This window comes from Periplaneta americana, chromosome 15, assembly GCF_040183065.1.
Source record: "Periplaneta americana isolate PAMFEO1 chromosome 15, P.americana_PAMFEO1_priV1, whole genome shotgun sequence".
Taxonomy (NCBI): Eukaryota; Metazoa; Arthropoda; class Insecta; order Blattodea; family Blattidae; genus Periplaneta; species Periplaneta americana.
This window is the reverse complement of record NC_091131.1, coordinates 126956751-126977538: the sequence shown is the minus strand read 5'-3', so window position 1 is coordinate 126977538 and position 20788 is coordinate 126956751. Positions and strand designations below refer to the sequence as shown.

General features: G+C 34.6%; 1 protein-coding gene across 7 annotated transcripts in view; it reads left to right on the top strand.

Annotated features, from left to right (window-relative positions):
• Positions 1-20788, top strand: part of LOC138715323 (serine-rich adhesin for platelets-like) — a 1148033-nt gene that overhangs the window by 1104397 nt on the left and 22848 nt on the right. For 5 of the 7 annotated variants that reach the window (XM_069848108.1, XM_069848106.1, XM_069848107.1 and 2 more), the window contains 2 exons: positions 362-568; positions 17571-17741. In XM_069848108.1, the coding sequence (XP_069704209.1) occupies positions 362-568; positions 17571-17741 (378 nt within the window). The remainder of the gene's footprint in view (positions 1-361; positions 569-17570; positions 17742-20788) is intronic. The other 2 variants (XM_069848109.1, XM_069848110.1) reach the window with 2 other exon arrangements.

Genomic DNA, 20788 nt, shown 5'->3' with positions numbered 1-20788 from the left:
TTATTAAAACACATCGCACAACACAAATACCGTAATACACTAATTTTAGGTTAGAAAATTCACTGAAAACGAAAGTTCGTGCGAACTTTCTAATGTGACAACACTGACGGCCCAGATTGTAGCAATGTGGCAGATTTAAACATTTTTTTTTCCCAGCCAAAAGTGCCGTTGTTTTGGTATTGCCAGTTATTTGGGTGCCGGTTACGAGGTATTTTACTCTACTAAGTAATATTTCAACTTATTTCTATGGAAAATATTTCTGGCAACATCTATGAAGATAGTTTGAATTATACATACTCGTACTTTCTGAAGTACCGGTATCAGAAATTCATACATTAAGACATGCTTTCTCTTACATCAGCAGCTTGTGCCCGTCAACCATTAGGACCATCTGCCCCCACCCCTGTTGCTATGAACCATCTGCTTTTGGGAAAGAGTGCTCTGCTCAGTGTAAGAGGCCGAAGGGGTGGTCCACCCCCTGGTGCAGTTCCACCCCCAGCAAATATTGCTCTGAAATCTGCTCCTAAACCACATAGAGGACGTCAACAGCTCCATGTCACTCCTCAAGGTGTGTTCAAACCTACATATCAAGTGTCGCATGTGGCTAAATGGTGATACTTTTTTTTAGCTGTAATTGTTACATATAATTTTGTATGTGAATGGAATGTCCTCAAACACCCACCTTAACAATCATCAACATTATCATGCGCCATTAACATCAACGCTTTATTACTAATGACAAACCTAAAATTATTTTTAAGATAATTCATATGCAAGATAAGTTATCAATTTTCTCCTTGTTGTTCACTATTTATAAAATCTTTTCCGAAACTTGTCATGGTTTCGCTCCATTACAGCCTTTTCTAAATGAAAAACAGAAAGCATCCATGAAAATTTCTACATCCTTAAAGAAAAATATATTTTATAAAAGGGGTTATTTAACTTATTTATATACAAAGTGATTCACGAGAATTTTCCGTCACTTACGAAGCTTATTTCCGAAGACATTCTGAACAAAAAATGTCATATAAACATGTGTCCTAATCTCAATATTTTCAGAGTTACATTAATTTGAAGTTGTTAGTAAAATACCTTTTTCCTTTAGTTTTAAGGGTAAAAGAAATATTACAATTAGAGAATGAACTATTCAGAAGTGTAATTTCTTTAATTGGCTAGTGTTCTGAAGCTAAAAATGCGTTAATTGTTTTGCACAGATTTCATTTTTCAGTTTTTAACTAAAAATGACATCGTTCTTATACACTTATCACAACAATTATTACAAATCATACCACTTTAGGAACTTGATTCGTTACAGTTTAATTATGCATCCCAATGTATACTCTTAAAGAATTTACAAGAGTGGCGTGATTTGTAACAATTATTGTGATAAATGAGTAAGAAAATGTAATTTTGTAGTTAAAAATCGAAAAAAAAAACAAAAAAAAATCTGTACGAAGCAACTATGGAATTCACAACACATTTTTAGCTTCAGAATACTAGCTAATTAAAAAAAATAATACTCTTGATTACTTCATTCTTTATTTGTAATATTATTTTATCCTTAAAACTAAAGAATAATGGTATTTTATAAACAACTTCAAATTAGTGTAACTCTGAAAATATTGAGATTAGGACAAATGTTTGTATGACAGTTTTTGCTCAGAATGTCTTCAGAAATAAGCTCCGTAAGTGACGGTAAATCCTCGTGAATCACCTTGTATATTAAAGGGAAAAAGATTTGAACCATTTATTGCAAATCATAATAGAACTCAATGAACTCATCTACAAATATAATTCTTGCTTCTTTTATTTATTTTCATAAAAATGCCTAACTTTGTAATATAATTGCGAATAGTGATACTAATTTTGCCAGTAATAAATAAAAATAAATCCCTCTAAGTAATTTGTAAAAATTCTTCATATATTTTAAGTGGTTACGTAATAAATTTAATTTTTCCTTTTTCAGTGATTAACTTCATAACTTCACTGTGTTAACATTAGGAAATTACCTGGAGGAGTAGTTTTGAAGTCAGCCAGGTAATGTCCTAATGTTAACACAGTAAATAAGTTGTAAAGTTAATCAGTGATTTTATAAGTGTTAAAAGTGTATATAGAACTATGAAGATTTTTCTTTTTTATTCACATGACAACATACATTAACAATCTTATGTCTACAACACAGTAGTATCCCATTTTGACAATCCAAAGTTATTTATTTATTTAAGTTTATACTACATAATATTCTGAACAGTTATAGTAAACTTCCTACACTTGAGAATGACGACTGATGAATATGACCAACAAAGGTTTGCATCCCAGTAGCTATGAAGATGTTATAGTTACTTATCTTTACCTTGCCATGTAATGTTTTTTTTTCGGATTAAAGTTTTATTTAAATAATAATTGACACACCAGAACAAAATGTTTCGATTGTTCTTGTCCCACTATATGTTTACGTATGTAACTGTAACCCCTGCTTAAAATAATTGTATTAGATTGTGATGCATGAATGTAAGGAATGTGAATTTACTGTTGCCTTTGCTGTCATCCATGTTACGCTTAACTCAATTTGAAACATTATCTTCTATTATTCCCCCTTCAGGAGAGGGTACGGACTGGGGCTGTCCTTGCACGCAGGCCACTCAGGTGGACCCATTTATATTACCCAGGATGGAATGGTGTGCATGCCCTAAGGTTCCCGGCATTAAAGATACCCCCAAGTGCCACCACCAAACTCCCATACAGCCTACATGATCTCTTTACCATTCCACATAGCTCTCACTGCGATCCCTCAACCCTGGCCCCATGCGTTACCATGAGCCCAATGGAGAGCCCACCTCACTGCAGTCTCTCAACCTCAGTCCCACGAGTTACCATGAACGCAGTGGAGAACCCATGGTGCATAACACTACCACCAACAACAAATGATCCCATATCCACGGGGTCCTAGTTCAATGATGGCCTGCAGCCAATTAAAACTATTCAAATAAATTTATCATCGTTATTCCTGCAGTAACTCCTATGTGACATATTTATCGATTTTCAGATGTTTGCTCTATTAAATAATTTTAAACAGTGATACAGCAAATAATCAAATGTCCTATGTTTAATTATATTTCTTTGTTTTGGAAATTTAAGAATTCACAGTCCTATGTACAGTTGCCATAATAATAATCCATGGCGCTACAGCCTGTGAAGGGCCTAAACCGACCAGCCGGCTGCTGGCCTCACGCCCACATGCCGAAGCAGAGGTGGACGATCATCCAACCAGAATGGAGGTAACGTGTGGTTAGCACGATGATCCCCCCAGCTGTTATAGCTGGCATTCGCAATCGGATTTCACTACCTATCGTAGCTCCCCAAGTGCATCACAATGCTGGGTGGGCACCGGTCCCATACACTGGCCGAAATTTCATGAGAAAATTTCTTCCCCCATGAGGACTCGAACCAGCACGTATTCCGTAACGCGAATCCTAGGCAGGATGCCTTAGACCGCGACGCCACGGCGCAGGACATGGTTGCCAACTCCAAACATTGAATAAATATATTTTTTTTTCTTCCTACTGAAAAATTTTATATTTTGTACATAAGAGTTATTGCAGAAACAACGACGATATAATATTAAAAATAACACTAAAACAATAAATTCCGAGCAAGCCTGAAACCTAGGAAAGACACAACGATGATGATGAAAGAGGGGAAGTGTAATTATGATGGCGAAATGAATCCGAAGTCCAACACCGAAAGTTACCCAGCAATTCTGCTTCAATTGGTTGAGGGAAAACTTCGGAAAAAACCTCAATCAGGTAACTTGCCTCAACCATAATTTGAACCTGGGCCTGCTCGTTTCATGATCAAACATGCTAACCATTATCCCACAGCAATGGACTGAAACAGATTATAGATTTTCTTTTAAAGAGAGTTTTCCCCTAATTTACCATTTACAGGTACCGGCAGTCTTAGTTTTTACTCCTTCTATATTGAGTCTGTTTTCCCCGAAAAAAAAAAATGTCCCATCAAAATGATTGTGATTATTTCAATTGTTTATAAAGTACATATCCGATGTCTACTGTGACATTTCCAGAGGATCCTTATTGTACATACGATGAAGATTCATTGCACTTGAGTAATCAGTTTTGTTTCTGAGTATCTACCACCACACTACCTAAGCTCGCTCAGAGTCGCCATTTTCGAAATAATAACTAATTGTTGCAGAGTCACTACAGCTCTGGCATGCATTACAGCATTGTCATGTAAACTTTGTGAATTTCTGCTTCTGTTCGTCCAGAACCATAGTTGTGTAACCTGAAATGTAAAAGCAATAGGTTTTTGAAATGTTCGAATCTCATAGTAGACAGATCTGCGATTATAGTCACCTTCAATTATAATAATTTCTACTAATTGTCGTTCGCTTTTTAAAATTATAAAATTCTATTATCGTCATAATTCTACTGATTGTCGTTTTATATCTGATCATGTCGCCCATTCGGAGAAACACTGACGCAAGCAAAAAACCAAATTGTTCAGGAGAGGCATTTAAAGTTTTTTCAAATGTTTAAAATGATATAACATATCTTAATTATGCAGTAGTAATACTTCTATGGATTCAAATGATTTGTCATTTATCTAGCTATTATATTTTATAGTGTCTTTCATGGTACCGATATTTCGTAAATTAACCCTTTCAAGAGGCATTTAAGGGAGACACGCCCCTCAATTGTGTCATTGTTACCCTACGATTTTGTTATCTTCCTCAATTACGAAAAACTTTGAAGAAAGATTTTAAATGAAAACAACTTAATTGTAAACGGAATTTTCATTTTAGTAGAAATTCAAAACAGTAAATTGCATAAATTTTCGTATTACTTTGGTATTATATTAGTGTTTATTAATTTCAGTAGTTCGTCCCTTTTCCTCCCCAGGATGACTATTTTTTCGGTGTAATCCTGGTTTAGTCTTAATTTTTTTTTTTTTTTTTTTTTTTTTTTTTTTTTTTTTTTTTTTTGCATGACCGATTCCTGTTTTTATAGTGATCAATTAACCATTATAGGAGACTTTGTATGTGATCTGTACCATTTTTATATTTGACCCTCTGTGGAGTTTCTAAACGTCTTTCTTTTAGTTCCCATCCATTCTTGTGGTTTCCTTTTTGCCTTTTTCTCATTTTTTATTTGATGAACATTTTTTTTCTGTCTTTTTGCTCTCAAATGATGAAGATGAAGTACTGTTCGATCATTGAAGGCTTGAATTCATTACTATCAATATTTGTTCAGGAAAACTCTTAATCCGTCAAGTCCTGAATTTTGTAACATGTTTGGAATATTCGCCTCAATTTTAATGTTACATCTCCCATTAATAGCAGTTGATTAATGGCACCTATAAATAAAATTTTGCCAGCAAGTAGAAACATATGATAATGTTAACTATGCATAAAATTTAGAGTTCTGGATATCAGTTTTTCTTTTTGTAGATCAGCAGTACCTGTATCTATTTTTAAAGACTTTTTCATCTACTGTCTCAACTATGAAATGTTTATTAGAAGAGATAATTATTATAAAACATCATAACAATGTGAAGCCAATATACTTACATGACATTCGTCACAGTTATCCATTTCTTGTGCAGAGATAACATCACGTTGCTTTCGGACAGCTGTCTCGGCGAATATTTTTAGAACAAAATGTTTTAGAAATCGGAATATACCCTATTCTAAATAAAAACAAATACACAAATAAAATTCAAATAACTTTATTCGTCCTCATGGCAGCCATGGGATGTCTGACTAGAGTTTTGTTGTTGAGGAAGTCCAGTTATAATAATTGTTCCAGATTTATTTCTATTTGCCTTTAAATACTTCTCGTTCTCATAGATTTCTGAATCATATTCAATTAAATGAACTGGTTGATGTAATGTATTGAGTATGATGGAATATTGTGGCTGTGGAAATGTTATACCTAGTCTGTTTATAACAAGAAAAATATTAGTACACAAATGTATTACTTTTCTCGTACACACATTTGGATATACTTGGCAAAGAAGTCTCAGTTCGACAGAAAAACTGCTTTCTGAAGGAACGTCAGCACTGTCTTTCTCTAGTGACAATCGCACTAGCTTTGATGCTCGCAGTTCCATAGCTGATGAACTAAATCTATTGTACCAGTAAGTTATATCAGCAAATCGAGAAGAACATAATAATAGCTTTCTGCATCAGACAGCTACTAATTTTATTACAGTTTTTATAGTTAGTAATGTTAGTTTCCAAATTAGTATTGTTTTCATGTTAATTACAATGTGGCGCATGAAATGTTATACACTGAAAATATCTAATAAAATATTTAATTTTGGGTTTAGAACTTTCAAATTTTGTAACGAGTAGCCTTAGTTCATGCATGGTTCAGTAGAAAGCAGCATTTGTCAATGTCGTGCATGCACAGTGCCACCCGCTGAGATTTGTGAAACATGGAGGGCCGGTTGACGCTCGAACAGAAAGTGAAGTCTGTGTTATTTTACGCTCAAACAAAGAGTGTAGCCATGACTCAGGTACGTTTTCGTGTTTATTTCCGTAGGAGGTGGGCTCCCTACAGACAAACAGTGTACAGATTAGCTTAAAAATTTTTAAACTGATGGCGGCAGTGTTTTAGAGAAGAAACGACCGCGTGCCGCCACAGTCTGTATGCCAGAGAATATTGAGGCGGTGAGAGTGGCTTTGACACAAAGTCCCGTTAAATCCACCAGACGAGCTTCTGCCGATTTGGACATCTCACATCGTTCTCTTCAGAGGGTACTTCATGCTGATCTGAAATTATTCCCATACAAAATTGCAGTGTTGCATAAACTAACGGCGAATGACAAGGAATGGCGAATACAGTACACCAGAGGAGCTTCTGCCAATATGGACATCTCGCGTCGTTCTCTTCAGAGGGTACTTCATGCTGATCTGAAATTATTCCCATACAAAATTGCAGTGCTGCATAAATTAACGGCGAATGACAATGAACGGCTAGTACAGTTTGCTGCTTGGGCTCTTGCAGAAGATGATGGCATGATTCATAACACATGATTCTCCGATGAGGTGTACGTTTATCTGAATGGTTGTGTGAACAAACAGAATGTCAGATTTTGGGCGAGAGAAACTCCTAATATTGTGCACGAGATTGAAAATTATTGTGAAAAAATGGGTGTGTTGTGTATGATTTCCAATCATGTGGCGGCATGCGGTCATTTCTTCTCTAAAACACTGCCACCATCGGTTTCAAATTTTTCGGCTAATCTCTACACTGTCTGCAGGGAGCCCACCTCGTACAAAAATAAACACGAAAACATTCCTGAGTCATGGCTACACTCTTTGTTTCCGCATAAAATAACACCGTCTTCACTTTCTGTTAGAGCGTCAACTGGCCCTTGTCCGCCATGTTTCACAAATCTCAGCGGGTGGCACTGTGCATGCACGACATTGACAAATGCTGCTTTCTACTGAACCATGCATGAACTAGGCTACTCGTCACAAAATTTGAAAGTTCTAAAACCAAAATTAAACGTTTTATTAGATATTTTCAGTGTATGACATTTCGTGCGCCACCCTGTAGTTAAATTAAATTCTTGTGTTGTAATGTACTCTGGATCTGAATGGTCACCTAGTTCATCAGACAGATGTCTCCCTTTCTTTGTAATAAATTATTATTTTTTCTAAATTTAGTTCTGGAGATAAGACATCAATATAGACCTAGGCTATTATTCATAATAACAAAACAGTAACAGATAGCAGAGATATAGCAAATGCATTTAATAAACGCTACTCAAACTCTCACAGATTACATCCCAATATCAGAAAAACTGACAAATTTATCAAAAGAGAATTACATAAAAATAATAAAAACAATACCATTAGTAATATCACAAAACCTGAAATATTTCATCAAAATTTTACTTCCAGGGAATTAACTATAGCTATACAAAATTTAAAAACCAAAAAATCTCCTGGTTCCGACAACATTCATTCAGAATTTTTTTAATATCTGGGGGGAAAAAGCCAAGTCTGTACTTCTATCCATTTTCAATTTATCATGGAATATCTCAATTCCTGCAGCTTGAAAAAAAAGCAATCATTGTAGCAATTCACAAAAAAAGCGAAACCTGCTCATTATGTTAATAGTTATCGACCAATAGCACTATTAAGCATGTTAGCAAAAACTATGGAGTCAATGATCTCCAACAGATTAACTTTGTATTTAGAATCCCAAAATCTTTTATCACCAAATTTGAAAGGCATGATGAGGGCCGATAAGCTGATACAATAACAATAGGAGTTTTGTCAGGATCTGTCTGTGCTTATCTATTTAACAAATATTATTGAATGAATGAATGAATGAATGTTAGCCATGATGTCCCATGTTGGGCACATGCCTCCTGTGATGGGATTAGAACCTCCTCGACAGGGATGGCTCAATTATACTCGCTTGGTGAGCCAATCCAGGCGAGCTTGTCGTGTATACTACTTTTGTGACATGGTTAATAACTCTGTTCAACTTTAACTAGTCTCAGCACTCTGTTCTTTATAATGAAAGTTTATTGTTTCAGTCATTGACTTTACTGTTGTGTGTGTTTTAGATGTTAACCTTTACATTATAAGTTACAAGACGTATAAACGTTTTCGTTGAACAGTGTCAACATCTTCAGATACGAACAGTCAATTTTGCAATATCATTACTCTTTACATTCTCTACACATACAATACATGTTTAATGACATATGGGGATAAAACCTGTTAAAATTAATATAATTACAAACACATTAATATTCTAATATTCAAATATAGGTGCCCCTAATGTCAACATTTAAAAGTGTACGTATAATGTACAATAGAAATGCGTTTGCATGTGGGCTGGATTATTAATGAGATAATATTGTGAGGCTAAAATAGTTAAAATATAAAATTAAGTTGACTATATATCATGTGGTATTATACATGTGAAGATTTGCAATTACAAAGTTGTATTACATGTTTTATTCATCTTTCATATTTTAGTAATGCACATCCTTCCAATATATATCATAGTGTATGTTCCATAGCCTGTTGTAAATACTTATGCCGATTATTGTGATAATCTTGTTGCCAAAAAATTTTTGTTTTTGGTTGTTTGTTATTGAGTTGGTGGTGTGCATTTGCTTTGTTCTGCTCATTTACACTGAAAATAATTGAAACCGTAAATTGGTAACCTAACTTTGATTAATAGATTTATTTTAATTATTTATAATGTATTAAATGGAACTTATGGATGTCTAATCAAAGTCCAATACTGTAGATATAGTGGATTATGTAACAAGATGTGGGTTGCAAAGGGTAGTGAAGTTCATTCCATCTATCACCTCTCCTACCTAATTCGCAACCTCACCTTCATGTGGTGCAACCTGTTCCTAAACAGACAAGGCTCTGGGGACTGAGTCACAGCGGTATAACTGTTCCAACACATATGGAGGAAATGCCATATAAACGCCTGTCCAGAAGGCTATTAAGGTAGCAAGCAGCCCTACCACTGGACTACTGTGCGACAGGTTTGTAACCTATCCACAGGAACTCTCTATTACATTCATGTCTCATAATATTAACAGCCGGAATGCAGAATCTGTTGACGACTATGGCGTGAATAGGACTATGAGTAAAAATTGGAAAAAAAAAGGGTATTTTACAATTTGCCACTTGGAATGTTCAAGGCTTATCATACAAGGACGATCAGCTTGATGATATTTTAGCAAAAAAAGGTATCAAAATTGCAGCTATTAGTGAAACAAAAAGAAAACAAAATGGATCGAAAGAAACAACTATATTCAATTATACAGTGGTGTTAATAGACAAGAAAGAGCAAGAGCTGGGGTTATCTTAATGATTCATAAATCACTATGCTCCTCTATTGATTATTATAAATTTTGGAATGAAAGATTAATAGAAGTTCGAATTAAATTTAGAAGAGGTTTTATGACTGTAATAGGCACCTATGCACCTGTGGCAGGAGATGAAGATAATAGTGAGTTGTTTTACAATAAATTACAAATTATCCTCAATAAAGTTAATAAATCAGACATGTTACTTTTATTAGGGGATTTCAATGCAAGAATTAGTAATAATGAAGTTAGAGGGCACATTGGAAAACACAGCGAAGCACCTTGTAATAATAATGGCCAAAGACTACGAGATTTTGTGATTTACATTGATCTAAAAGTAATGAATTCTTTTTTTAAACACAAAAATATACACACATATACATGGCAAGCAAGAGGATCACAATCTATTATTGACTATGTCATTTGTAATCAAAAATTGTTTAGCTTCATTTTAGATGTCAAAGCTTGTAGAGGTCCTGAATTAGAGACAGATCATTATTTAATTGTATCCCCTATTAGAATACCAGCACCATGGCATAAAAGAAATATTAAAAATTCCAAGCAAGAAAGTAATAGGCTTATTTTTAAAGTATACTTATTGAGAGATGATAGTATTAAATGGCTTTATGAATGTCGCATAAAGGAATATCTTCAAAAAATCAAAATCTCGGATAATATAGAGGAAGAATGGAACAACTTAACAGATATTTTAAAAAAGGCTGCATTTGAAAGTATTGGCGTAAAAAATATTAAGCAGAAGAGAAAAAGAGGCATACTGAAATGGGATGAGGATATTACGAAGGTGATAAATGATAAGCAAGAAGCATATCTCCGATTTTTACAAACAAAAACTTGAAGATGAAATTGATTATAAAAGAAAGAGAGCAATTGCAAAACGGGAAACAAGAAAGTGACACAGAGAGAAATGGAATGATTTCGTCTCAAGATTAGAAAGAGATTTAACATTACCAAGACCCAAAACTTTCAAAATTTTAAAGAAAATAAATTCGGAGATAAAAGAAAATGTTGTTATAAACCCTATTCCTAACGAATCTCTACTTGATTACTTTAAAAATATATGGTTTCACAAAACCATCTCTCTTACATTAAAGACTTCCAACAATAACACAACAGATATTATTACTTATGCTGAACTCATTGAAGTATATAACATTTAAAAAACGGGAAAGCCCCAGGCGAAGATAATTTAAATTTCGAGCTTTTTAAATACGCTGGAGAAGAATTTACCTATAGATTTTTGTATTTCTTAAACAATATATGGGCAGGATCAAAACCCCCAGAAAGTTGGCAAAAAGCCATTGTAGTACCCATTTATAAGAAAGGAAACAAAAAATTATGTGAAAATTACAGGGGTATAAGTCTTCTCAATTCTGGATATAAGATCTATACAGCCATAATCAAAAATAAACTATCACATCTTTACGAAGACAAAATCACTGAAGAACAGAATGGATTCCGAAAAGGAAGATCATGTTGTGACAGCTATTTCACCATGAAGATTTTAATTGAAAAGCACAGAGAATTTAATATTCAAAGCCACTTAGCTTTTATCGATTTCATAAAAGCTTTTGATAGAGTTGATAGAAATAAACTTTTAGAGATTTTACGCTATGATAATGTGCCAAACCAAATCATTCTCTCCATTTATAGTTTATATCAACAAAATGAAATTGCCATAAGAACTGAACGCGGAACTACTAGCTGGACTTCCATCAACCAAGGTGTTAGACAAGGGTGTGGTCGTTCCCCTCTGTTGTTTATTATATATATGAACCATATTTTATACATTTGGAGGCAAAGTCATCATGCTGGAATTCAAATTAATCGAAACACAGTTCTCGATACACTAATGTTTGCCGACGATCAGGTTATTATCACTCAAACAGAGGATGCTTTACAGAGAGCCATTTATAATTTGCAAATAATTGCCTCAGATTTCAATATGGAAATCTCAAAAGAGAAAACAAAAGTCATGGCATTTTCGGGAGAGAACCCAATTCCAAGTAAGATCATGATAAATAATACTTTAATTGAACATGTTAATTCATTTAACTATTTAGGTTATAACCTCTTACATCACTGATGAAGATATGTCAAACAAAATATCTAAATTTATAAAAACCACTGGCGTAATTAACACCGTCTTCAAATCATCCCATGTTCAGAAACATACAAGGCTAAAGGTATATAAGACACTAGCTCGACCGGTCCTCACTTACGATAGCGAGGCATGGACAATCAGAAAAGCTGATGAGCAAAGGCTGACGACAGCTGAAATGAGGTTCATGCGATGAACAGCGGGATGCTCTTTGCTGGAACACCGTAGAAATGTGGACATATTGCAGGAACTAAAAATGGATCCTATAGTTAATTTTGTTCAACAATATCGACTTCAGTGGAAAAAACATGTCGAAAGGATGGATCGCACTAGATGGCCTAAACAGATTCTTACTTATGTACCACGACGAAAGAGGAAATTGGGAAGACCACGCAAGCGCTGGCATGAGACCGTAACAGATCCTGTAGGGTCTAATACGTGATGGATATGATGATGATGATGATGATGATGATGATGATGATGATGATGATGATGATGATGATGATAATGATGTAACAAGATGTGAGTCGGGTGCCTAGAATCGCTGGAAGAAATCAAATGTTGGAATTAATGATACTAGCATTGATGAGGCAAATGGTGCAATTTGTGTCATATGAATTTGACTGAAGGTCAAGTTTCGGATTATATTAGGATAATGAAATAATTACGAAGAGGGATAACTATATAAATTGTAATGTATTGATAACAAATTTTAACTTTGTTGAATTGAATCAGAATTATTTTCTTATGTTATTTAAACACTAAAATATTAAATGTTACCTTACTTGCTGTGGATGTGCTTTCTTTAGATGTTGATCGTGCACTGGCTATGTGAAGACTGTGCACCTATGTCTAACTCGGTTTATGCAGGAAGTAAATAGTGCGCGTATGGATCACTACGTCACATGGAAGGATGTGCATTACTAAAATATGAAAGACGAATAAAACATGTAATACAACTTTGTAATTGCAAATCTTCACGTGTATAATACCACATGATATATAGTCAACTTAATTTTATATTTTAACTTTTTTAGCCTCACAATATTATCTCATTAATAATCCAGCCCACATGCAAACGCATTTCTATTGTACATTATACGTACACTTTTAAATGTTGACATTAGGGGCACCTATATTTTAATATTAGAATATTAATGTGTTTGTAATTATATTAATTTTAACAGGTTTTATCCCATATATCATTAAACATGTATTGTATGTGTAGAGAATGTAGAGAGTAATAATATTGCAAAATTGATTGTTCGTATCTGAAGATGTTGACACTGTTCAACGAACACGTTTATACGTCTAGTAACTTATAATGTAAAGGTTAACACCTAAAACACACACAACAGTAAAGTCAATGACTAAAACAATAAACTTTCATTATACATATAGACTTTTCTGAAAATATACATAAAATGAATTGCAAAAACTCTGTTCTTTGTTCATTTTTTTTCTTGCACTACACACATTATACTGACACTGGCACTTTGACAAACACTGATTGCTATTTACACTATTTACCTGACACTTTCTCAACACTGACTTTACTATTTACAAAACTTATCTTACACTTTCACTAATACTGACTTTGCTATTTACAATATCTTAACCCTGATTACATTATCTATTTATAATGAGCTTCCCTAGTTCTTTCTACAAAACTCTGTTCTTTGCTGTCCTCGACCATTGTTTCCCCGCCTCTTTGGTAAACATGTCAGACCATCTGAGCCGTGGTCTTCTCTGTCTCTTTCCGACATAGGGGTCCCACATCTTGACTGCATGGGTCCATCTCGTCTGATGTAGTCTTGCCACATGTCCCCCCAGGACCACTTCATTGCCGTGGCTCGTTCTGCTGCATCAGTAGTGTTCGTCAGTCTTTGTAGTGTTTCGTTTGTCATTCTAAGCTTCATTTAAGTTTACAATATTTGTCACATTTATTTAATTTTTAACGTTTTCGGCTTAATTAAGCCATCTTCAGAAAAGTTTATGCCTATATACATAAATAAATGTGGCAAATATTGTAAACTAATAATATTTATTAAATAGATAAGCACAGATGGATCCTGACAAAACTCCTATTGTTATTTCAAAGGCATATTGGTTCCGTTAAGTTCAATGTTAATTGAAAAATGAGTTCTATTCAGTCAATACTTAACATAAAACACAATAAAACATGTTTTATGTTAAGTATTGACTGAATAGAACTCATTTTTCAATTCCTATTGTTATTTTATCACCAAGAAAAGCCGGCTTTCGACAACTAATGAAGTAGTTATATGCCACAGCCAAGAAATAAAAGACAGTTTTAACAAGAAAGAAGATACCTTGGCAATATTTATTGACTTTCAATTAGCATATGACTCTGTTTGGAGAAATAAATTATTACTAAAACTCCAGATATTAGGTGTCTCCAGCAATATGTTCAGATGTATATCAGAATTCCTTAGTCAAAGATTCATTGCTACTAAATTCAATAACTCACTTTCTAGTTACAGACAAACATATCGAGGTCTACCCCAAAGCACTATCCTCAGCACAACTTTATTCAGTATTTATATAAATGACTTACCCTCCCTATTAGGGGAATCAAACATGAAAATAGCACTATTTGCAGATGATATAGTTTTGTGGACTTCCGAATTTCACAGACATAGAGACAAAATTCAAAATTCAGCTCTTAAAGCTCTAACTCAACTACATGAATGGAACACATCAAATTTGATGACACTCTATTTAAGCAAAAATAACTACCAAATATTTTCACCTGATAAAAAAGAAAGAGAATTCAATATCCAATACAGTGGCCAATACCTTCCTGTCGACCTGGTTGGCGAATTGGTATAGCGCTGGCCTTCTATGCCCAAGGTTGCGGGTTCGATGCCATCGATCTGGGCTGGGATCGAACCCGCAACCCAGCCCAGATCGATGGCATTTAAGTGTGCTTAACCCAGATTTTCCCACCGTCCTTTTTTAAGGACAGTTGCAGTGCCTTCGGATATTATGTCATTGTTGGTGTTAGGGACATTTTATAAGTTGTGCGATAATGTTGGTAGTATTTGTTAGCTTTAGAAAATATACGTTCCTTGTTTCAGTTTATTTCAACATCATTTAACCGATTTTTGAGAGTAACTAATGTGCTACTGTATTTTTATCACAAAAAAATTTTTGGCCTTATCTGGGTTAAATGCGACAGGCTCATGTCAGTAGATTTACTGGCATGTAAAAGAGCTCCTGCGGGACAAAATTCTGGCACATCTGGCAACGCCGATATAACCTCTGCAGTTGCAAGCATCATTAAATAAAACATAACATTTTTTAACACCTTCCTAGGACTTTTGAATCCAAATATCTTGGAGTTATTTTCAACAGTAAGTTAACATGAAGCAACTATTTGAAATATATTTCTGAAAAAGCTCGTAAAAGATTCTCCCTTCTGAAAAGACTAGCAGGAAAGAAATGGGGATGCTCTAGAAATACTTTGAACACTACATGCAAAATGTTTATACAGTCAGTGCTGACATACTGCAGAGAAATTTTAATTACTTCACCTTTCATAAACGAAGTAGAATATGTTCAAAACCAAGCTCTCAGCTCATTACTGGTGGAATCAAAACAACGCCAATAGATTCCATGAGATTCCTCACTAATATTAACAGCATCAAAATGACAATAGAAGAAAAAGCACTGATCCAATATGGAAAACTTATCAGATTATCAGGAAACAATTGGCATTCATATAGTCCTCTCTGTAGATTAAAAACTCAAAAAAGTTTCATATACATGGTCAAGAATTAAAACAGAAAATCAACATCCCGAATTTAAAAGAAAATTTACAAATTAAACCAAACCCTTTAACTCTATTAAATATAGAGTATAATCTAAATTTAACAGAAGAAATACTGAAATCAGAAGTAAACACTGAAATAATGAAACAATTGCCTTTAGAGACAATTAATATTAAGTACCCTCCACAAAACTGGCTTCATTTATACACCGACGGATCCTTGATCTCCAGAGTACAAGATGCAGGTGCAGGTGTTACGTGCTGTCTCTTCTCACTTTATAGATCTCTTGGATATGGAACAACAAGTTTTGATGGAGAAATCATTGCAATAAGTGAAAGTCTCAGGAATCTTCTATGCCACATCAATAAATTTAAAAATGCAGTTATATTGTCAGACTCCAAAGCAGCTATTCTATCAATAGTCTCTAAACACACACCTTCATCTCAAACAGCAGAAATAACTAAAATGCTCTCTCAATTAATATCACTCAATAAAAGAATTGTATTTCAATGGATACCATCCTATTGTGGAATCCTGGGAAACGAGAATGCGGATGCTTTAGCAAAGAAGGGCAGCACTGCTACATACAGACCTGTTACTAAATCTACGTATTACTCTGTGAAAAGATTTATTAAATCTACATACTTAGACTTCAGCAAACAAAATTGTTGTTGTTTTTTCTAATGCCAGGCGTTTGACAATAAAGTCATTTGACCTCTTGCACTCCAATATTTTTCAAAGATATTATCATGACTAGCCACTGAAGCACAGATTTTGATAACACAATCTCAAGGGAAAAAATGGAACTCTCTGCATCATAATCCACAGTTAATTCCCGATTTACCACGCAAATCGTCTGTAGCTGCATTTAGATTGGCAACAGGCCATGATTGTTTGGCCAAACACCTGCATAGAATTGGAATATATTAGTCCCCTAACTGCCCATTGTGCAATTCAAACCAAGAAATGGATTCGGAACACCTCAAAATCTGTGCTTCAGTGGCTGACCATGACAATATCTTTGAAAAATATTGGAGTGCAAGAGGTCAAATGACTTCATTGTCAAACGCCTGGCATTAGAAAACAATAACAATAACATATTGCTAGAGTTGAGTGAAATGTATATTCCTCTCTAGGCAGTTAATCAAAACCTGTACCGGTAATTTATAATTAAATTGCTACTAAAACTTGGTCATAAATAGCTTTCTCCACACTACCGGTACCCGACAAAAAACTCGAATTTCCAAACAGTTTCATGGAATCAGCAATCAAAATTTCAACACAAAATATCATTTTTTTCGACAGTCCTCACAGAAGAATAAAATGTTGTTATACTTTTTTGTTCGTCATACTTCTAGGAATCACATCTCACTGAGAAGGAATGTAAAACACTCTCTCTCTCCCTCTCTCCTCACTCTCCCCCTCCCCTCCCCAAATACACCTCCCTTTCTCCCCTCCCCATATCCACCTCCCTCTCTCCCCTCCCCCTTTCTCTCATATATTCATTAAGTAGAATTTTATTTGATCATAATATAGAAAGAAAACATTCCCCTTTCCTTAATTTACTGAAAACATAAACTTGTTCAGAATTGTTAATAGTGCCATACTTCGAGACAGTTGCGTTTAACGTGGTGAACAAATAGATGGAGCATAACTCGTATATTTGACTGCAATAATGAAATTAAAATGTATTTTATGTCATTAATTTATATCAGTAACATTAATTATAATAATTATATTTAAATGTCTTCAACTAACAGTTAATTTTGTGCCAACAGGACAACTGATAACAACATCTAACGTTGAAGTGGTGTCACCCCAAATTCAACAGGCAGCAAAAGCGAGTGGAGAGACATTACACTGGAAAGACATGGCACGGAAGAAACAACGAAGAGGTTCTCAACACGACATTATACAAACAGCTGAAGAAGAAGCAGTACTCAAGCAAGGTACTAATATTAAACTCGATGCATAGTACTTTATATATGTCAACCTTGAATAAATAAACTTGGTTCACTGCATATTCGTAATTCTAGTGAGTATAAGGAAATCATTATTGTGCTTCAGATTAACAAATTTCGAAATTTGAAGGAAAAGCGAGTTTTTCAGTAAGAATAATGTTAATTTTGGAGGTCTTTCCATCTCTCTGTCCTTCTCTTCTAGATGCATTTTGCCCGTACATCTGCCACTTGACAGCCTGTGAGCTCACTTTTTTTGTCTGTACAGCTTTCAACCTAGAGCATTGGACAGTATTTTTTAACATTTAAAATTCAAGATTCACTTGCTTGGGTATTATGCAAATGAATGTCAGAGTATGTACCTCAGAAATAATGGCAGTTTATTTGAAACGAGTTCAAGTAGTATTTATTATTAATTTATTAATAAAAGAAAACTACTTATCGGTACTTTCTTTAATGCTGTATCGACGGTCCAGTTCGAAAGGGAAACAACTCAAAATGCAAAATTTTTAGATAACTGCATTTGAGTTCCATATTGCTGTGAAAAAATCGAATTAACATAATTCTAATTGGAACTTACAGTGTATAAAGAACGCCATTAACAGAATTTGGAGTAATTTCAGTTGGCTGCAAAAGGGTATCTGTCGGATACAGTGGGGGAGTTGAACTAAAGGGAGGGGCTACTCATCAATTAGCACTAGTCAGTTTGATGAGTTAATGACTGAATTTGGTATAATTTTCCTCTATCCAATACCTAATTCCCTCTTTACCCTTTCCTATTCAGTCCTCTGACTGAACTCTTACTTTCTTCGACCCTGATGGCATTAGAGCATTCGAGGCCTAGGGGTTCATTTCCCTTTCCTTCCTCCTCTTTCTACTTTTCTGTTCCTAGTGCTGACCTGCTGTGGCACTAAAATCGTCCTTCAGTGCTTAAGGAGGGAAAGCTGGTGATCAACAAGATCTCCCAGCTAGGTCCAGTGGACCCATCGACCAACAGCAGGTGTGGTCCTCCAGACATTCTGGGGTTTGTGTGTGAATGAAGTAGCCACCAAAACGTTAAAATATGGTGTTCACTTAAATCGGCTACAACTTGCCATTTTCACCTCAAAATCTGTGCTTCAGTGGCTGGCCATGATAATATCTTTGAAAAATATTGGAGTGCAAGAGGTCAAATGACTTTATTGTCAAATGCCTGGCATTAGAAAACAACAACAATTTCAATTATCATTAGATTTTTCACAGCAACATGGAACTTTATAATGCAGTTATCTCAAAACTTTGCATTTTGAATTGTTTCCCTTTTGAACTGGCCCATCTATATAACAACAGCAACAAATTTTGACAAATTGGGAATGGAAATTGTAATAATTTTTCACAAAAGAAGCTCAAAAATGATTGTAGAAATTGTAGAGATACAACATTATCCATCAGCTTTGAAACTGTCTGCAAACAGAATAAAATCATATTATAAAATCATATCACAATTGTACAGGGCTCTTACAAAAGACCTTTCCGGTTTCAAACACATGTAATTTATGTTCGATGAATCTGAGGTGCATGAAAATAGCACCAATGGAAAGAGAAACTCAAAAAGTTTAGTTGTGGCAACATTGTTTTCCTAGCTGGTAACACTGCCTCATAATAGTGCATATAAACAAATTTGTTCATTGTTGAAGCGAAATGACAGCTATAGAGGACAGAAAAGCTTGATTTTCATGTGAGAAATTGTCGGTTATTAATGTGCAACAGCATTACCGAACAAAGTTTGGTGCAGATCCACCACCCAGTGGGCCTATAATCCGTAAATGGTACACTGATTTTAAGGCAAGATTCTTCGCTGTTGCAATTTCATCCGTACCGACTACAGTTGCTGCAAGCCCTAAAACCAGAGGACAAAGAGCTACGAAGAAATTTCTGCATAAATATGCAGACTTTAATTGAAAACAATGATGAATTTATTTGTTCTGTGGTGTTTTCTGACGAAGCCACTTTTCATCTTTCTGGTAAGGTGAACAGACGTAACCTCAGCATCTGGGGGTCTGGAAATACACAGAACTTGACTATAAGCTTGATGTGTACCGTGTTACCAAGGGGGGACACATTGAATATGTTTAAAGTAAGTAACTAAACTTTTTGAGTTTCTCTTCACATTGGTACCATTTTCATGCACCTCAGATTCATAGAACGTAAATTACATGGGTTCGAAACCGGAAAGGTCTTTCGTAGGAGCCCTTATTTCAAAAAGGAAGTAATATAGACATTAATTTATGCTGCAACAAATAGAAAAAAAAAGGATATAATTTACCTGTAAAACTTCTTTTCATTGACTATATACAGACACAATAATAATGTAGATAGAGAAATTATTTCAATGTCTTTGAAAGCCCCAAGGAATCTCAACCACTTTAATTTCGGAAATGAAAAATTAATACAACAATATGAAAACATGTATCGAATATCGAAAATAAAAAAAAGAAATTCTATATAAACATTCAATGAAGGAATATGCCAAAACTGTTGCTTGTCCCAGTGCATAGGCCTAAATAGAATAGTCCCGCACCATAGTGTTATGGTCTAAAGCATTTTGCTTAGACTCACTTTATGGAATGTGCACTGGTTCGAGTCCTCGTGGGGAAAAATTTTTTCATGAAATTTCGGCCAGTGTTTGGAATCTAGTTTCCTAGCATTAAGATGAATTTTGGGAGCTACGATAGAAGCAAAATCCATTTACAGAAACCAGCTATAATGGCTTGGGGATTGTCATACTAACCACAGTACCTCTTTTCAGCTGGATAATCGTTCACCTCTGCTGAGGCATCTGGACGTGAGGCGAGCAATAGCTGGCCTTTCATGCCTTCATGCCTTGCCACAGATTTAACTTTTTAATTGAATAATTTTTTTATCTAATGCTGCGCATATTGCGCCATAAATAAAATATTAAAAGAATAGAAATTAAATTAGCTGAAGATAAAATTATTAGAATATTTTTATATGCAGATTACCAAATTTTTATTGCAAAACCAGAATATGGATTACAG